This window comes from Liolophura sinensis, chromosome 7, assembly GCF_032854445.1.
Source record: "Liolophura sinensis isolate JHLJ2023 chromosome 7, CUHK_Ljap_v2, whole genome shotgun sequence".
NCBI classification, from domain to species: Eukaryota; Metazoa; Mollusca; class Polyplacophora; order Chitonida; family Chitonidae; genus Liolophura; species Liolophura sinensis.
This window is the reverse complement of record NC_088301.1, coordinates 36571225-36591035: the sequence shown is the minus strand read 5'-3', so window position 1 is coordinate 36591035 and position 19811 is coordinate 36571225. Positions and strand designations below refer to the sequence as shown.

At 37.8% G+C, this 19811-nt stretch overlaps 1 protein-coding gene across 1 annotated transcript in view; it reads left to right on the top strand.

The window, feature by feature from the left end:
- Positions 1-14399, top strand: part of LOC135469968 (integrin alpha-4-like) — a 33861-nt gene extending 19462 nt beyond the window's left edge. The window contains exons 4-21 of the mRNA XM_064748640.1: positions 902-1117; positions 1395-1440; positions 1690-1761; positions 2311-2399; positions 2685-2738; positions 4135-4272; positions 4668-4776; positions 5710-5901; positions 6232-6435; positions 6877-7016; positions 7470-7601; positions 7862-8367; positions 8729-8915; positions 9416-9505; positions 10339-10458; positions 10744-10836; positions 10972-11214; positions 11838-14399. Of these exons, the coding sequence (XP_064604710.1) occupies positions 902-1117; positions 1395-1440; positions 1690-1761; positions 2311-2399; positions 2685-2738; positions 4135-4272; positions 4668-4776; positions 5710-5901; positions 6232-6435; positions 6877-7016; positions 7470-7601; positions 7862-8367; positions 8729-8915; positions 9416-9505; positions 10339-10458; positions 10744-10836; positions 10972-11214; positions 11838-11849 (2643 nt within the window). The 3' untranslated portion in view covers positions 11850-14399. The remainder of the gene's footprint in view (positions 1-901; positions 1118-1394; positions 1441-1689; positions 1762-2310; positions 2400-2684; positions 2739-4134; positions 4273-4667; positions 4777-5709; positions 5902-6231; positions 6436-6876; positions 7017-7469; positions 7602-7861; positions 8368-8728; positions 8916-9415; positions 9506-10338; positions 10459-10743; positions 10837-10971; positions 11215-11837) is intronic.
- The last annotated feature ends 5412 nt before the right edge of the window (positions 14400-19811 follow it).

Genomic DNA, 19811 nt, shown 5'->3' with positions numbered 1-19811 from the left:
GACCACCCCACACGGTAACGTTGTAGGACTGACCATTGTAAAAGACACGGGCAGTGTTCATTTATTCATTTGATAATTCTTTAACGTCATACTCAAGAATTTGTCACTTACACGAAGGCGTTGAGTTTTATGGGTAGAAGAAAGCGGAGTGTCCGGTGGAAACCAAACTTAGTAACAACTTTGTGACAACAGATATGCACATCATATTGGTGCAGGTGAGCATCGTCGAGGCCCAACAAACAGTGAGAAATACAAATTCCCTGTCAAAGGTCAGATTTGCATCCGCATCTGGTCTTTGCATGGGCAAAGTGGATACGAAAAATATTCGGGCTGTCAGTGGAATCAGTGAATTCGACAGTACAAATCCCATAGTCACGTTATATCAGAGTTATTTACTCCAATGGATGGATCAGGTTTATGGATGAAAGAAACCGCTTGGCCATTGACTCAGACAGCTGTATTTTAACACTCCCATTGGCAAGGTGAAATATATATGTAAGGACGTACGTTCACCATTCTCTCAAAAAGCCATTAGTCAAACGCGAATGTCCACCGTCGTCTCAGGAAACTAGCTGGGAACACTTCGAAGGCCAGTTGTTAAATAAACTGTGGCACCATAAATAGTATTGATCAAGGTTTATAATTCTATGTGTGACGCTGTAGAACGTCATGTCAGAGGTATACAATATTACCACCTAGTTTCTTTTAAGGCAAATGACAAATTTAACTATATTTTCACTTAAAAGCAGAGCTAATTAGCAGACTTAATTTCTTGCTTAGATTTATCTGTAATGCGTACATATTTTCTATGGCCTCCATTTAGGTAGTCATAAACAACAGAAAAAAAACAGGAGATTTAATCGGAGAACTCGATTTTTGAATTATCTTATCCTATTTTCAGTACTGTGGCTACCAAGCTGACCCTCGAGCTGAGCACGAATCTAATGCCACCATATACGGGATGTGTTACGAGTTGATGAAGGATTTAGACTACCGCCGGTCGTCTCGAATAAATCCCATGACACTGGGCCGTGGTCTTATCGCGGACAAAGATGGACAGTTCCTGCATGAGGAAAATGATGCCAAAATATTCTATTTCCCAATCCACAACAGTGAGGTGAGCATATTGTTGAATACTAAAGAAACAGTAAAGAAAAGCAGGGCATTTATTGTGAAAATATATTACATATAATATTCGTATTAAAATAATAATCTAACCAGATCTTACCATATATATATATATATATATATATATATATATATATATATATATATATATATATATATATATATATATATATATATATATATATATATATATATATATGTGTGTGTGTGTATTTACGTATCTCAGCTTTGAATGGAGGTAACACAGGTTTTCGCATTTAATTCAGGGAAACACTATGATTGTTGGTACCCCGGCTTCCCAGAATGGAAAAGGTAAGTTTGTACACTGTGGTATACATTTTAGTTTTTTCAAACGCTCATCGATCGATTCATTTATCGATGAAGTTACATTGTTATGAGTGAGTTACTCCTGTTAATAAATATTTATGAACGAGTAGTGTATACCAAAATGGAGAATAAACAGTTCTATATATACACAAATAATTGAATAATAATACTGATATACCGATTGAGTCTTATGACTTGAAACACAATGATGCAATGATTCAATTTACGTTACAGGTGCTATCGTATTGTACCGTGGTAACCGTCGACTAAAGCGAAAGGTGTTCCCGGAGAGAGATGGTTTTGCAGGTGAGAGAATACCTGAAGACGACCTCCGAATTTTAGATAACTTTTATGTATATATAGTTTCCGTCCTCCTGTATCATCTGTCACGTCATGCATAGTGTTCAGAGGTTACGATGGATATCTCTCTGGCAGTCTAGATTTTGCGATGCTCCCCCAGCAGTGAATGACAGCAATACATGATAATGCGAGCACCGTCAAGATATATATAAAAAAAGCCTAGTCAAGATATAAAAGCCATCCGCGGTTATTTCCCAAAGAGGTTTACACCAGAACCCGTAGAGAGTTATGGAATCTATGCTTGAAAATCATAAACCTTGAGTTAAAAATATAGGTAACAGCCATAGTGTGTTACCTGAATCGATCGCGGCTTGGAGTTTCAAACGTCGACTCATGGTAGTCTGAAGGCTGATATCCCACTATTTTGACCTGACCTCACGAAAGAGTATAGACATCACATGTCAAGAACATAGCCGGATGCATTCATTGAGATGAATTTTGCACAGGATCAAATATTAACCAAACTAATTGACACAATCCCTGCATTTGTTATAGGTTATGCCTTGTCATCCGGACGTCTTTTCCGTGACCCAAGACTATATTACCTGGTGGGAGCCCCAGGAACAAACTCAGGCAAAGGAAAGGTCAGTAACTCCTCATATCAAAAAATGCTTTTCTATATGTAGGTAATTTTGTTTGTTCAAAGCACTGTTCAAAGAAAAGTATTTCTGTCTTTAAAAATCGTTAGCCACCCCTAAAGGAGTGTTCCACTGAAAAATATAGTGCAACCAGAGAAATATAACATACCCAGTATAAAAAGGCTTTTGAGTTGACATTTTACGTTCCAGGTAGAAAAATTTTAATTTATATTTCAATCTTACTCTGGCTGGTTAGTTCAGCTGATCAAATTGTTTTTCACTTTTTGTCAGGTTTACATCTTGGGGGATAACTTTGACGTCATTAAGGAACTGTCTGGTGACCAGGTAAGAAAATAAAGCATGGCTGAATCTTATTTTACACGACCAAACATTATTGATTACATATCAATAATGAATCCAAATTAATACAGCAAAGCATGAACCTTTTGGCAGCAGCGGTGGTAATAAAATGCTGATATTTTTTACAACTATCTGAGTACGTATTTATAAAACGTATTAAAATGCATACGCAGGAAATGTAACGCGTTTGTGGTTTACGGGTAGGCAAATAATTGGGAGCATATGATTTCACGTCTGTGTCTCGGTCTGTTTGGTGGAGAATGTAGGGGAAAGGTAGTCTGGATCTGTTGTGGTTACTGTACGGAGGTGATGACATGTGGCCAGACTTAGTGAAGATATCATGGTATTTCACTCAGCCTGTCGTGATTACCCTACCGCCTGTCTTAATCACAGACCACACAGTTTGTCTTGCAGCGCCGCGGTGTACAGAGGTCAATTGGTACAGAATTTAGCCACTTTCTTCAACATTTTTAACTAGCTAAAACGTTATCCCAGATTCATCCTGATAGAGAAGAGAAGTTTTCGTTTCCACGCCTAACATCTCTTTGGAAAATCGCCTATGAAAACATGTTTTGCAAGGGAAGTAAACTCTTCGTTCATCGGTGGCTGATTGCTGCACATTAAATTCTAAACTATAATATTGTCGACTGTTAACCACGTTGGAAAATATATTTTATAATTCTTTCCTATACTTGTTACGAAATATAACTCGAAATAACCAGTATGTATATGATATCATTGTGTGATGTGTGGCTCAGTGCTTTCTAAATGTCAAAACATCCAAGTAGCTGCATCCACACAAAACGATAGTCACAACCTCTAGACACATGCTCGCTCGAGTAAGAGGTTTACAATACCATTGGCCACCGTCGCATAAGTGAAATATTCTTGAGTACAACGTAAAACACTTATCAAATAAATAAATAAATATAAATAATATACGTTTTGGCTCAAATCGAAACACCACCTTTGACTACCTTCGCTTAGTCTGCTAAGATTTTGAGAGGGTCAATTCAGATTTGACACTCGCCTGCAAAAATTCTAACTACGCCTGCAAAAATTCCAATAACACGTCCCCAAAGGGTTTGCGCCTTTTTATCCTTTATTTACGTGATATAAATGCAGCTGAAAACTTCACATAAATTTAAGCGAATGGAGATCATTCGTATACCAGTCGTCAACCAAGATGGACCTTCCAGGTCAATAATCCCAAGGCCAGTTCACAAAACAATGTTTTAACCACAAAAGAACTAAGAAAATTACTTAAAACCACACGATCAAATAAAATACGCAATTAGGGTGGAAAAATTCATTAACTTTTTCACTCTGTCTCTGGATTACACAACAGATTAATTAATTCTGTTACTTTTGCTGTTGCTAGGACGGTAGTTATTTCGGCGCTGCTGTCACAGTAGTTGATCTGAATGGTGATGGGCTTGACGATATTGTTGTCGGTGCGCCTTTGTACAGTTTAAGAAAGGAAGAAGGAGCTGTTTATGTCTTCATTAACAAGAATGAGGTAAGTAATATGAAAATGATTAATGTTAATAGAAATTTGAGATGAGTTTCTTAGGATGTCCTTTTATCTGAGCTGAAGGACAAACAGCAGAACACTCAAAAAAAGGACATTATCGTACAGTAATTAGCATTTGTTATAACTACATGATCCTTTCGAAGTAAAAAATGACCTGAAAAGAGAGAAACTTTTCGAGATATTTGTCTCGTAGCCGTTTCTTTCAGTTGGTCGCATGATGCTGGTTACTTTCTGATATTGTCTGGTTTCTTCATACATGCTCTTGTCAGGGCATGTTTTCTTCATATGAGAATATGTCAAACACCATCTACCATGCCGTATCCTTGATCCACCATCTTACGCAGCAATTCTTGCTTTTGTCCTTTTTTGCGGGTTAACAGAAACCCTTTGAGAGGTTTGACGTTCGCCTTCTGGGTTCCGGATCACTTGGAGCGAAGTTCGGGGCTGCCATTGAGAACATTGGAGATATGAACAGGGACTCGTACGAGGGTAAACTTATTCCCGTCACATTTATTAAATCGTTCTAATTTCCTAGGATTTATAATTTCTGTTGTGGCAATATTGAAAATGATTATTTTCCTAAGAAGTAGAACTCTGAGCGGAGTGCTAAGAATGACTCAGAAGCTGAATGTTTTTGTTTTTACCCATAATTACTTTAATGTTTATATGCTGTGTTTACAAGTATATACTATATACTTTCATATAGTATATATACTATATACAAAAAAAAAACAGACAATTAAGGAAGATCAGCTCGCTACTGCAGATCCATCTGAGCTGTCTGACAAAGACTGATGTGGACGTCAAACGGGCCGATGCGCACTATAGCGAAGCCTGTGAAACTTGATGTTTTCTATATGCTTTCCGGCCTTATTGCTCCTAAATGTACACTGGCAGCGTGATACTTGCCCTCGTTAAAAATTTCCTTGACTTTAAGGAAACAAATGCTCATGAACTTGACTACTTTTAAAATTACATGTGTGTACTACAGAACACAACGTTTCATACCACATCTGGGGTGACCTACAAATTTACCACCTTTGACTACCTCCCTACCAAGCCCTTCATTTATTCGGAAGGGACAAAATGACACGTTCGCTCACCTAAACAAACTATTTTCTGTGACTTTGGAGGTCAGTTGAACCATTTAAGTTTTATTTTTTGATAGGCTTCTTCGCATTAACTCTCCATGTAATTTAATCAAACTTATACCACATGTACACCTATATTCGTGCAGAAGCACTTCTTTGAACTTGATTTATTTCTTCAATGTGACTGGGTGCTGCCCCCACCCCCCACCCCCACTCTAGGTACATGCTGGTTGCAAATGAAGGTTTAGTCGATGAGTTATTTTTGATTAATTACTAAGAAATAAAAGACCACAAACGCAAATTAAACCTGTTGGGCTTTTCCTTTATCCAGATATTGCCGTAGGATCACCATTCGAAGATGGTGGCAAGGGAGCTGTTTACATATACAACGGTCATGCAAGTGGTATCGGTCTTGACGGCCAGTACTCTCAGCGAATTACTGCCAGGGAATTGTCCAATGAACTCTACGGATTCGGAATGTCATTCTCACGAGTGGATGATATCGATGGTAACTCTTACAGAGGTACGTATATCGGTGTTCACATAGCTTCGTTAGATCTGCTCCTAGATTCTGTTTCTTTTTAAGAAGTTTACTTATTAATATGATTGATATTCAAATTAAGAAGTTATAAATACTTATAACTTCTTAATTTAAGAAGTGCTGCATCCCATTGACCTACAATTGTATATCAGCAGCCAACTAGAGAGGACAAAACCATTTGTAGGGTTCCTTTACAGCACAGAGATTTTCCTGTACATTGTTATTTCGCTGTTGGTAGAAACTTCTAAGTACCTCCTCACCAGTTCCATTAAACCTGTATATAGACCTGTAGACTATATTGAATTGTTGTAGATCTGGCGGTGGGAGCTCCCCAATCTGACTCCGCAGTGGTGTTCCGTGCCAGACCCGTGGCTGACCTCCAGCCTCGATTTCGTGTCAACCCTACCGTGATTGATCCAAAGGTGATGAACTGTCGCCACGATGACAATAGAGCCTCCTGTATCAGGATCGAGGCGTGCTTCGTCTTCAGAGGATACAACCTTCCTCCTTATTTAGGTGCAGTAACTTTTTACTTAAATCATTTATATTCTTGTACATTGCTTTAAACTAACATCAATATCTGCTGAGTATTATAAGTTCATTGTTCAAATATAAGACTACATTTTTAGAGTGTAAAAGCGACGCTGGGTAATACTTGGCAAATGGTAACAGGTAGAATACAGTCTCTTGTCAAATTACCTCAGTTAGGGTTTTATTCAAACTGTTCATGTACATGCTTAATTTTCCTTCAAAAGGACGAAATTAGCCATTGCTATGTGGGGAACAAATTTTGTCTTTTAAACATTTTCGTGAAGGATTAAAACAATAAACAGCATGAGGTATAAACAAATAAAAGACGGTTCGGTCGTAAAATCTTTAATCCGTTAACTTAATCCGTGGAACTATTATTAGCAAAAGGATCCAGTGAGTAAGAAATGATCTTGCATTGTTTACCAGATGTGGAGTTCACTCTAGCCGTGGATACTCTGAAGTCGGACAGCCGTGTGAAACTTATCGTCGACGACAGACAGAATAACGGCACCATTCGTGTGTCTAGTCGACGGACAGCTTGTAGTAAATACAGCGCTTTGGTTTTGGTAAGTCCGTTCATTCATTTAGAACGAGGTTCTATTCACGCCATCCAATTAACTCTCCTGGTATATGCTACTACCTCATAAGTATCAGCTTTTGTTCCATGATATTTTTGGCGTGGAAATAGGACATTTGTTTTGATATAACGTAAAACATGTTCTAATTCTTCATGAACTAACGTAAAACTTATTTGCAATCATGTTCTGCAATACTTATCTTTGATTCAAGATGAATGCAACCGCTACTCTAGTTTGAACGAGTTTTACAAAAATATTAGTACTGGTACTGTAAGTTTATCTTACAAACTAGGTTATAAAAATAAAAAAATCTTCGTGTTACATGTTCATTTGACCTTCCATATACATGTGTACCATTTGTTGGTGTCACCTCACGGCAAATATTTCTTGACGTTGAGGTTATTTGGGTGCAGTCGTTATAAAAATTGTATCAATTTTCAGCCAGACACCGAGGATCTCTTCACTCCCGTCTTGTTCAATTTGACATTTGGCCTTGCCCAGGACACGAGGGCAGCTAGCACTGAGGTCACTCCTGTACTCTCAGCATTCCTGGACAAGTCTAGTTCATCAGAGGTACATTCTCACAAGTTCTAATTTTACTACTTCAGTAGCTTCGACCTTCAAATGCGATTAAATTTTGTTCAGAAGCTGTTAGAACCACCTTGATTTTCACATAGCCTTGCGAAACTCAGCGAATGTCGCCTTCATCTTCGATGCAGATTTTCTAATTAACTGACAAATCTGATATTGAAATGATTTACAACATGAATTCCTGGTAAACTTCTTAAAGAGAAATGTTTATTTATGTCATTTGTTTGACCCTTTGACGGCAGCTCCTCTTTAAACGTGACTGTGGGGACGACAACTTGTGTCACAGTGACTTGGTAGTGAACATGGGGATGGTGTATCCAAACGGAAAGGACTACCTGTTATTGGGTGCCCACGGCGCCGTCCGGCTACAAATCAACGTGCTCAACAGTGGAGAGGCAGCCTACCTGTCCAATGTTGTCATCAGTTATTCGGATAACGTTGATTTTCTCAAAGACCCCAGAAGTCCGTATCCCTGCGAGCCAGTCATGGGGGAATTCATTGAAGCCGACAACCGGTCATCGTCCCACAAGAATACCAAGCAGATCGTCTGCCAAACCAACAATCCTATTAAGGCGAATGAGGAGATAGTGGTTGTGGTTGTATTTGACGTAAGGCGACTGACCGCCATGTCTTCTCCTGTCCAGTTCTCGGCATATGCCAGGACAGCTAGTGACGATACGAATATGGCCAATAACTTCCGAAGATACAGAATGAACGTTAAATATCAAGCTGTAACGGAGTTATCCGGGTGAGAGTTATATTAAAATGATATGCACACTATGTCAACATCAGTAAGAAATGTATGGAAGTATAACTCACGATCTGTTAGCTGTGGTAAGGCGTCAGTTACACCGCCATCGTCACTGCGGTGTTTTAACCCACTTAAATGTATTAAAATTGTCTGTCCTGTTCCGTATGATATATGGTCATTAACAGTATTAGTTTATGATTAAAAAGATGCCCTATTTTCAGAAAAAGCTCCCACTTGCGCTATATCGGTTCTGGTGGCAAGCAGTTAAGTATGAATTGCAAAACTCATCATTATCATAATGTGTGAAAGTGACTAGTTTCATCAAATTTGATGCATCTTCTTTGTTTTCGCTCTTCAGTACGTCGGTGCCAGGTGAGTTCTCTTTGGTGCGTGGTGCACCAAAGACAGATGCTGGCGTTAGGAAGATATCCCACGCCTATGAGTTGGTGAACTCTGCCACCGAGGTTCTGAAACGGGCCACGTTATGGATCACATCCCCCCTTAGAAACCTTACTGCTGAGCAAGTAGCCGTGGACCGTGTTCAGGTATTAGTGTGCATCTGCACTACCTGCTGTTGGCTCTGGAGAAATAAAACTTTTCTAGACAAAAATAAAAATACCTATTTTACTGAATGATATTTAGACTTCTCAGTGACCAAGCGAATATTTCTACAATTATATACAAGCATAGCCCAATCTCTGTGTAACAAGTTTTTGTAAACCTTACATCGGGAAGTTAAATTTACACAGATAAGAATTTTTCACGAGGTAAAGTGTTAAACGTAACAGCTGATGCTACACATTCGTTATTGCGCACAATAGCGCATGTGAATTTAGTCCACACTTTATTTCAAATTTGTTTCAGGAAAAAGTTTCAATGTTAAGAATCAACAGAATATTGTATATTGTACATCATAACCACATGAAGTAACTTTCTTAGCTGTCCTTATATTAATTTCCATGGTGTTCGTCCCTCACTCTAAAGTATTCTCTGTCTACTACAATTTGTGAACATCGACATGTGCGTTTACTATTTCATTAATCAGGTTGAAAGCAGCGAAGGGGGCAGAGGAAAGTGTAAGCAGATCTCAAGTAATCAAAATGCCTCTGTCGCGGACGGAAGAGACGCTGACTCGGTAAGTTGCATTCGTGATCCCTGGTCCAACGGGTTACATCGAAGCATCCATACACCTTTTGCTGTTTTGGTGGCCATTTTAGCGAGATTTCCTACTTAGTTTCCTATTTGGAAATTTCATGTCATGATTCCCATACAGGAAGATCTGTAGCCCATAAATTCATTAAAACTGCGTTTGAGAATGATGTAGAACCAGGGAAATCTTCCACAACATAAAATAAAGGGTTCATTTCCTTAGATATGTTTTCTGTGCGCTCTGGATCGGACCTAGCAAATGATGAATAATGCGATTCAAATGTCAAATTGTTGAGCATATGATACGACTCTTCGCCAGGATTTCTTATGTGGAGAATTAAGATGACCTTGTAAAACGTTAATCTCAACGAAGACAGTAGGATCAATTCTGTTGTAGGATGGCGAATCTCGAGGAATCGTATCTTACTTCAGTAAACGTGGAAGATTAGCATAAATCCCTTGACTAATCACTTCTGTACAGCAACTATAATCAATGTCCTGTAAAGATAACAAAAAAAACTCTTTTCTTGTCTTAAATATTATTTTGTCCCTTGGCTGCTGGCTCCGGGACCACGAAGCAATCTCAGACTTAAGTCAAAACTCAAATCATTTGAAAATGCTACAAGGTCAAAGTAGGCCTATCGCTTGACATTGTTAATTCTGGGTATGTTATTGCACAACAAATTTCATTTAAAATAACGGAAAGGAACATAGCAAATTTAATTACTAAAATTATTCCTCTGTATAGAGAGAAATTTTCTTGTTGACGCCGTACACGCGTCATCCGCTATGACTGTGCGATATGTTCCATGTTTACAGAGATGCCCGGATTCCAGTTGTTTGACAATTCGATGCTCGGTAAAATCTCTGGAAGCAAGTCAAACCATTCTGTTCACGGTAGATATCGTCCTGGTTGATGGAATGGAAAACGACATCAAGGTAACATTGCAGCTTTAACATCTTGTTTCCAGATATTAGCTTTGTGATTCAGCGTGCATTAAAACCTTTTAATAATGCTGGAGGCGTTGCGGTTTCAAACAGTTGTAACGCTACGCCCAATTTCTAAGCTGCTGGACGCATTGTAGTTCGAAACAGTTTTAACGCTACGCTCAGTTTCTAACTGCCATATTTATCTAGGGGAGTGCACTAAAGCGCCGATTAACATTATTGAATGTAGCTAAGAAACATTAAATTAAAGGGAATCATTTTCGTTTGTGTTTACAGGCGGATCAAATCAGTTTAGAGACATCAGCCATGGTCACGTTTCCAGATGACACCATGTTTGTACAGACAGAACGCTCCAGCAAAGAATTCTCGGTAAGGAACAACTGATGCTTGGCTATGTCTTTTGAGATGTTAATTCGATTCCCTTTTCAACCATTGGGTTTAAATGAGTAATTCTCATGGCCAAACATACAGGGAAAACGTTAACATAACCATTTTGTTATGCAGCTTTCCACACCTATTTCCATATCGGATTATGTGGCACCGGAACCCGTGCCAGAGGAGAAACCAGAACCGGAACCGACCGGTGAACCCAGTCCTGAATCCGAGGCCGAATCAAAACCTGAATCTGATGGAGAACCGGACACTGGGGAGACGGCACATGCTGAAGAGGGAAGCAATTCAACAGGGTCCGCCAGCACATGCAACCCAATCATTCCACTTCTAGTCATTCTCACCTTTTTCTATCAGGTATGTCTGTTATTTATTCCTCTATATTTATATATCCATTAAATGTCTACACCTTTCTTCCCTCAGCGTATCCACTATGGTTTGCGTAAATTATAATGTGTTCGATGAGGTCCAAAATAAATTGCTTGTAGTCAGTGCTAGAGATTGCAATATTCTTCTAAAAATACTATCGATTCAGGCAAAACATACATGTGTACTATCTTTATCAAGACATATATGCTTGCCTAATGTGTTCTTAGGAAACTAAGAACTAAAAAGAGATTTTATGGTATCAGCAAGAAATGCTTAAAAACACTTTTCGAAAGGCCTAAGATACCACCAGTTATGAAGAATTTATGCCCATGTAATTCTTCTTCTAAAGAAAACTGCTATCACATCTCAACATTTTAAACTATGTGAAAATGTCTTAAGTACATTTAAATATGACTTTTGATCCAGTGAGTTCATAGATCCGAAAGGTGTTTTATATCTTTTAATATTTCATTATTGTTTAACGCCATTATTTAAGAATTTTCAATAACATCAAATCTGTCTTAACAGCTGGGAGGGATCCGATATTTTCTTCCTTTCTTTCTTTCTTTCTTTATTTATTTATTAAGTAATTTACTTATTTAAATTTGCAGATATTCTTGTGATGAACCCGGCGTAGTCAAACAATGGAAATATTACGGATTGATTTTAAGAAAATGGGAATTACGAGAAAAGATGAACTGTTGGTTGTGCTTATTTAAAGTGGCGACAAAATCGAGGTAACCATGAGGAATATGACGTGGAAACAAATACCACTGATAAACACTGCCAAAGATAATGTCTCCATAAATGATACTGAGTTAGAAGACTGAGGGCATGTAACACTTACCTGTAACATATAGATGCGAGAGCTTACCATGACGGTCTTAAGAATGTTTAGATACATAAAGTTCGATATCAGAACTATATTCACTGCCATTTAATTTGTTATCTTGACAAAATAAAACGGAACAAAACATCCACAGTCGATATGTGCATACAATCAAATCAACGTAATATTGTAAAGAAAGCAGTGTGGTTTCGTTGGGCTTGTGTAACTTACATGCAGTGAATATCTTAATATTTCTATTCATTGCCAAATCACAGTAGTAAGGTGACTTGGTGGCATATGTTTTCTCCGACGCTTCGTTTTATTGCATATAATCACCATTAAGTAACTAAATTAACTCGTATTAAGTAATAAGATTTAGATAGGAAAGCAAGGCTACAGTGTCAGCACTTCAGAGTTTAATGGTAATAGAACTTTCTTACCCATTATACTGGACTATACTGTTTTGTATATACATGTATTAGTTGCCAGTTTGTTGGTATATGGGTTCGATTAATATATACAATGCAAGACCTACTAAAGCATATGTTCTCAAAAAGCAAAAACATGTAAAGAATAAAGGTACTGTAACTGGTGACTTAGAACTTGTATTATGCCTCTTCTAAAAGTTCGCCATTGAGATTCATAAGTGACCAATGTGAAATGGTTTCTGTGAAAAAGGATGATATATCAAGTTCTTCATCCCCGATAGACCAACTTTTTTTTTTATCCAGGTCATACTTGGACTATTTAGTTCTGTGCCTTTGAAGCAGTGTGCTTTTAAGCAAAGGTAGCTAGATGTTATAACATACCTGTACATATGTTTTATCAAGAATTGATCCTATTATTGTAAACAAAAAAGTTCGATCAAGGGATATGTATTATGTATCAGCGTGAGGTACAAACAAAAATTCAGCGCTAAGCTTTGCAGTGTGACCAAGCGTTTTACTACCCATTTTCTATCGTGGAACATATTTATAACATTTCTAAAATACCATATGGAAGGCTGTTCATGACAGAATGTAATTTTTTTGATTATTTTTAACTGCGTTTAATTTCGTATGTTACTTTTTTATATATATGTCTGATTATATGCTATTTGTTGTAATTGATGGGTTATTTTTCTGGTACAATATTCAATTAGCTTCTTGAATGCTGGCATACCATTTATAATTGTGGTGTAAACTGTAGTTGTTTTATTTTAATCTAATTTATGGTGTTATTCCCTTGTCTTTGTATAGTTGCTTTAAAACACTACTTTTCGAATCGTACTTCTGTAACGCTTTTCTCATATATCCATGCCATAATCCTGTGTTATTGTGTGATTGGTACAAATTGCTCTTTCACACCGTGTGTTAAATTGATGCTGTAGGGTGACAATGATGCGGATTTGCTTCATTCACGTTTTTCTGTTGAAAAAAAAAAGAATCAAAATCGTTATGGAACACTTGGAATAACAACTAATTTTGTGTCGGATGTGTCGGCAGTTGGTGTTGTTAAGGATGAAATTTTGGTAGCGTGTATGCACTTTGCATAGTGTGTCGACCATAGTTCTGATGTATATGTAATGTAGAGACAAGGCTTTGGGAAAGTGGTATATACAAATTCAACAAAATCACAGATGAACGCATAAAGTTGTATTTATTCATCATCAGATAAAAGCAAAGGATATCATCATCTCTGAAGTTTAAATTCATTTCATTTTTGTAAGAATTATATTATCACGAGTAATTTGAGCATACCACTTAACTAGGCCTATGTCGTAGAAATAGCCCTACAAAGCAGTCACAAGAACTGATTTGTATGTTTTAATAACACCAATAACTACATATGTTACCAGTACCGTCATTTAACGTCTTTGTCACGTTGGGATTGCAGTGATTGTTGCAATTTTGTTAAAATGTTCAGACTGCTTTGTAAGGCTAGGCCAAGGTTTTATAATTTAACGTGTGTTTATAGTGGAGGTATATATACCAACCATCTTGTTTCGGGGATATTAAAAAAAAAAAACAGACCACATATATTTAGGACTTGTAATGTACATAGTCTTCCGTTCAGATTGGGTGATTCTTTCGGACGGCCGAAAATCTGAATGAATTCAATGAAGAAGTACCATCTGGATAACACTTCGCTTTCTGGGATTTAGCGAAACTTTAAAGATGGCTAAACTTCTGACCTCGGTTTAACAAACAAGGTTAAGAATTGGTTTCACACGGTATATCTAGTACCATTATTATTGCTGTCTATAAGACTGACGTGATTTAAACATGTATATACCATGAATATACAAGGTCATGTGGGACTATCGTGCAAAATTCATTTCTCCAGCTTGAAATAAACTGAAATCCTCCAATCTAAGTTGTTTGTTGCTAATTTGTATTCGGGAATTATTGAGTACTGCGTAAAATATCAATCAAATGAATAATAAGTATTCGGGGTGGATCCATACGACTGTACACGTAACTTTTTCATATGTAACTTGTGTTCTCACAGTAAAACAATTCTCACTACCGGTACACATACATACAGCAACACTAACCAGATGGACAACTGACTTAGACCTAGTTGGTAGTGCACTATATCTGTTGACCAATGGGGTCACAGTAATGGAATCCAGCTCAAGCTAATTGGCTAGGCTTTGGCGTAAGATGCACCTTGCGAAGTGGGGTCGTTTCTTTCATTCATATAAACTTGACCACTGTCATAACGAATTGAGAAAACGAGAAAGTTGACAGAAAAATTGGACTTTTGCGAGGGGTAAATTTATATATAATGCGGTAAAGTTTTTATGTGTGATTTGTAGAAATCCCCAGTTATTGTAAAAATTGAAGAGGTTATTTATATAATTGGCTGGTCGGCGTATAACGCCATGCTGAAGAGTTTTTCACATTTATATACGACGCAGGTCAGCTTTATGAATGAAGGAAACTGGAGCACCAAGAGGCCTTCGCCACGTATCTTACAAACCTCTTGACTTTAAGAACTGTAACGTCAGCCTAAAGAAGAACAGCGGCGACAGTGTTGTAGTGTCCAAACGATCACTCGTAACCGGTGAAAAACGGCCTCTTTTCTATTTACCTCAGCTCGGGTTTATTACAACTGTTCATGTAAAAACTTATAGTAGCAAATTCCACCTTCCATTGAAGCATGGCTTAAGCAGAACTAGGTAAAAAAAATGCAGTGATGTTAATTGTGTCCTATGTATTAGACGTCAGTTGTTTGATTTACGCAAAAAGCTGTGTTGTCATAACATTTTGTGAAATCGTCACTGAATTTAATGAAAAATAATTCAAAAATTTCTGCAGAATACAAAATAAAATCCAAGGCCAACCTTCGTACACCTTGACTGTGAAACCTTCCGGATCGATAATTGTAATCATTGGCGGCCTATGCAGCCGTCAACCAAAATGAACATGTTGGGTCAGTAATCGCAAGACCGATTTCCAAAACAAAGTTCAACACAAACTTCCAAAGAAATAAGGAAGAAATCAGTACAGATTCATGCACAGAGAAACATTCAACACTTTTCAATGATGGCGCAAGGAGTGCTCTGGAACTGAATCAGTATCCAAATCGTGATATATGATGCTAGTATGTAAGTTTTTGATAATCAAATCACTTATCTCTGTTGCACTGTTATGAAGACCGTTTTCCAAAGCAACTTAAAACACTAGTTCCCATAGTATATATAGGTTCTAAGAAATAATATAGCAATATAGGAGATAAAGCTGGTAACATGTAAGAGAGAAGCGCCAGTTTTCAGTGATGCAGTGAAGACAGTCGACATTCTAGGCATGACGTCCAGTTCAAATCTCAAATTCTTACTATAGTAAATATGGTAAATATATGTATTTCAGTAGCACTTTGATTGCAGCTGTTCATAAAATCCCGATGTTGATGTAAACATGATTACCTATACATCTCCTAGCCCCATGTTAAGCAGTGTTAAAACTTGAAAACTACAAAGGGGAGTTCAAAGTCGATTAATAGAGGTCTCAAAACATACATTAATCGCAGTCTATTAATGATTGTAATAAGCTATGCGTCGAAACAGACACTCGTATACCAGCCGTCACTGACTCAAGATGGACGTTCCGCGTCAATGATTGCAAGGCCAATTCCCAAAACAAGGTGTAACACAAACTACCAAAGGACAAGGAAAGTATATAAGGTACGAAAATAGGACGAAATCATGAAAAGAAAAGTTTTCAGTGATGTAAGGCATTTGAGTAATCTCGACACACTAGTTTTTTAATGAATAACTTGGGTCATAGATTGAAATCATATTTCACACAGGATCAGACAATTGCTCCAAGGCCACGATTATCACACCGCAAAGCAGTCAACTGAATGTAAATGTTCACAACATCCATATACGTGGAAGAAAAACATGGATAATCACTAAATAATGTCAAAAAATGTTTTTGATCCAGCATATCTCAGTCGTGCTCTTGCAATTACTGCGATTGCTAGGCCTAAAATCAATGATACAGGCGAATGTTACTGATAGGCGGAATTAGCAATTCTCCAATTGCACTGCTTCTCACTTACCACCCAACACTATATATATATATATATATATATGCATGATGGACTTGATGTATACTCCGTTATGCAAACTAATATTTTAAGAGGCATATCATGCTTGCAACCTTGTTTTATAGATTGTTTTTTTTTTAAACAAGGGATCGAAAATGTGATGTTTGGCGATGTATCGTAATTGTACCACATTTGTTCTGAAGTTCTCTTATTTGCAGTGTATGCTATGAATTATTTAAACTACACTGGTATATATGAACAGTCGTTTAACTGTATAATTTGCCAACAGATATGCAACCACTGATAAACTTTCGTCGGAATACGGGGAATAGGTTGACTCAAATCTGCGACACGGTCTACACTTTTCATCTTTGCATTGTAAGATGTGATTTGTCGAAATCTTGGGAATGATAGAAAGTGATGCCGATGTGCGACAATGACAACATGTCTGTATACGGCTGCAAGGGAAACTGTCAGAATATCAGGTCTGGAAGTTCAGTTGTAACCGTAATATATTGACGATGGACTATCCCTTTGCATTTTAAAAATGTTATTGTATGTTAAATGTGATGACAACACAGCATTTTGGGTGACTCTAGACCAGTGACGTCTAATAAATTTCAATGAACATCACTGCATTTTTTGTTACCAAATTCTACTTGAGTCATGCTGTTTGGGGGCGTGTAATTTACAACTATTTATACATTTACATAAAGAGTGAGAATAAAACCTTCAGGTAAATTGTCAAGAAGCCGTATTTCACCGGTTGCGTTGAGCATTTGCCAGCTATATCACACTGTCTTGGTTGCTCTGTTTTTTTTTCTCTCTCTGTGCAGTACATCTTAAATATGTATGGTGTTTGTATACATATTATGAACGAATGTTTGCGCGGCGGTACAACCCAGGGTTAAATTGAAAGTTATGGAAACCGTTAGAGGCTATCTAACGACATCGTTCCATTGCCCGGAGAGGGAACGAAGGCATTGTTCGATGCACCTGCATTATGGTATACACATTTAATTGCTAGTTCCAGAGTAGGCCTATTTTTATCACTATTCAACACACCTGAGGAAACTGGTGTGAAGGCAAAAAAATTTCATTTGGGTACCCACGCAAAATTTGCAACAACAGACTAGTATCTACATCAAAAAAGAGAAAGAATAGACTGTTTTGAAAACGTATGGATTCTTGTGCGAGCTATGTACCAAGCAATAGGATTTTGAGATGAAGCGATGACACGATAGTGCGAGGCGATGGAATGACAGTGAGAAGCGAAAGAGCGATGGAACGAAGCGCTCTTTAAATCTCTTCGTCCTATCATCTCATCGCTTTGGGTTATCATCCCATCGCTTCGCGCTATTGTGAGTGGAGACATTCGTCATCCTTGTACAGATATAGCTTCAAATATCATGTACCATTAGAACTATCTGTTATCTCCTTTAAATCCAGCGAAGGTGGATAGATCTATTTTACCACCTGCATGGGCAATATATGGATTGTCAATAGGCCAATATAGGTAATCATTATAAATGTAAAGGAAGGGCTTTGAAAAGATTAAATCCACCAACCTGTAGCAAGTTACTGACGAACCTTCCGACGCGTGACTTACTGATATGCACATAGACTATTATAGTATTGAAAGACAAACGGTGTACTTATCTACAGCGTTTGTGGAAACTACCACACGGACTTTGTCACCAAACCAAAGCCCCGTGCACGAATTATGATAAAGTCACCATCTCAATTAATAGGACACTTATGTTGTTAATAGAACCTTTGTTCTATTCATGCTGTGGCTCAATTCATTTATTTATTTGCTTGGTGTTTTACGCCGTATACTCAAGAATATTTCACTTATTCGACGGCGACCAGCATTATGGTAAAACGTGCTGACCCCGGGAGACACTCACGACCATCTGTAGATTGCTGACAGACCTTCTTACGAACGCTTGAGATGGACTTAAACTCAGAACGATAGCATTGTTGCAAGGTCATTTTGTTGCGCTAGCACGCTAACCACTAGGCTGAGGAGGCCCCCTCGCTGTGGCTTAAATAACCTCTAGGCCCAATGAGATAATCAAAAAGAATCCATGACATACTGTACAGTTTATCTTCACAAAGTTGAACGCTCAAACCGTTTCCTTATTATTGTTTCAGCTAGTGGTATAGTAACCATGCGTGCCATTTTGCAATAACTACAGTGTTCCGCATTCCGAAAGACGTAAATTCCTAAGCTTAATGAAGATTTGAGATCTATAAAATGTTGCTGGCAGTCCATACATGTTTACAAGCGGAAAAAGCCCTGTTTGTCTGGAATTTGTCTTGGCAGCTTATCGCCACGAAGGCCGCTTATTGTCACGGCGACCTCGAGAATAGTGGAAGCGTGGGGCTATCAAGGATATCTTTAAGCAGGAGGAGGAAACCGGACATGACCGACGGCCTTTGACAGACATGCGAGGCAAAAATCTACACCAGGAGCACGTGGATTCTGCAAAGCGTACATCTCACCTCTTCTAAAGTATAGAGTAAACTTCGAGACCTATTGATCGTAACCTTCATAATCTGGACACAAACATGTTGCCTTAATATTATTGTACCCCCGTCCCATTCTACCAAGTTTCAATGGCTTGCTAAGCAAAAGAAATTAGGAAAACAATATGACATACATTTCAGCACCAGAAAAGGACTTGCTTGGTCAACTGTGTAAGCTAAGATGTGCCCTTTATTAGGAAAAACATGGATTGCAGAAAATGAGCCAGACCTAATTTAAAATCAAATACACAATGTTACATGTGCTATTATATGTTCTTAGAATATGAGAACTATAAAAACCCAAACATGAAACCCTCCGCAACCTGATAGCTTTCGGATATCTTCAGTGGTCAGTTACAAATGGAAATTGAATACCTTTTTGTAACTTTTTATTCAGCATTACCACTGGTATTATAACCAAGAGTGACATCATGAAGTGCCATGTCCAATATTTTAATGCATACAGATGTAAACAAGAAGTCTTTTTATGCGGATTTTTGCTGCTCTTTGTTTTAATGGATATCGTATGACCACTTCACGTGATTTACTGCATGAACTCAATTCTTAATTCCTGTCATACTTGTAAAGAGACGCTTCATTTGCTAAGGAAATACCTTTACAGACTGCAGTGTTAAAAATGTTCACACACTTGCATAGGTTTTCATTTTGATTTACAAAATGTAAAATA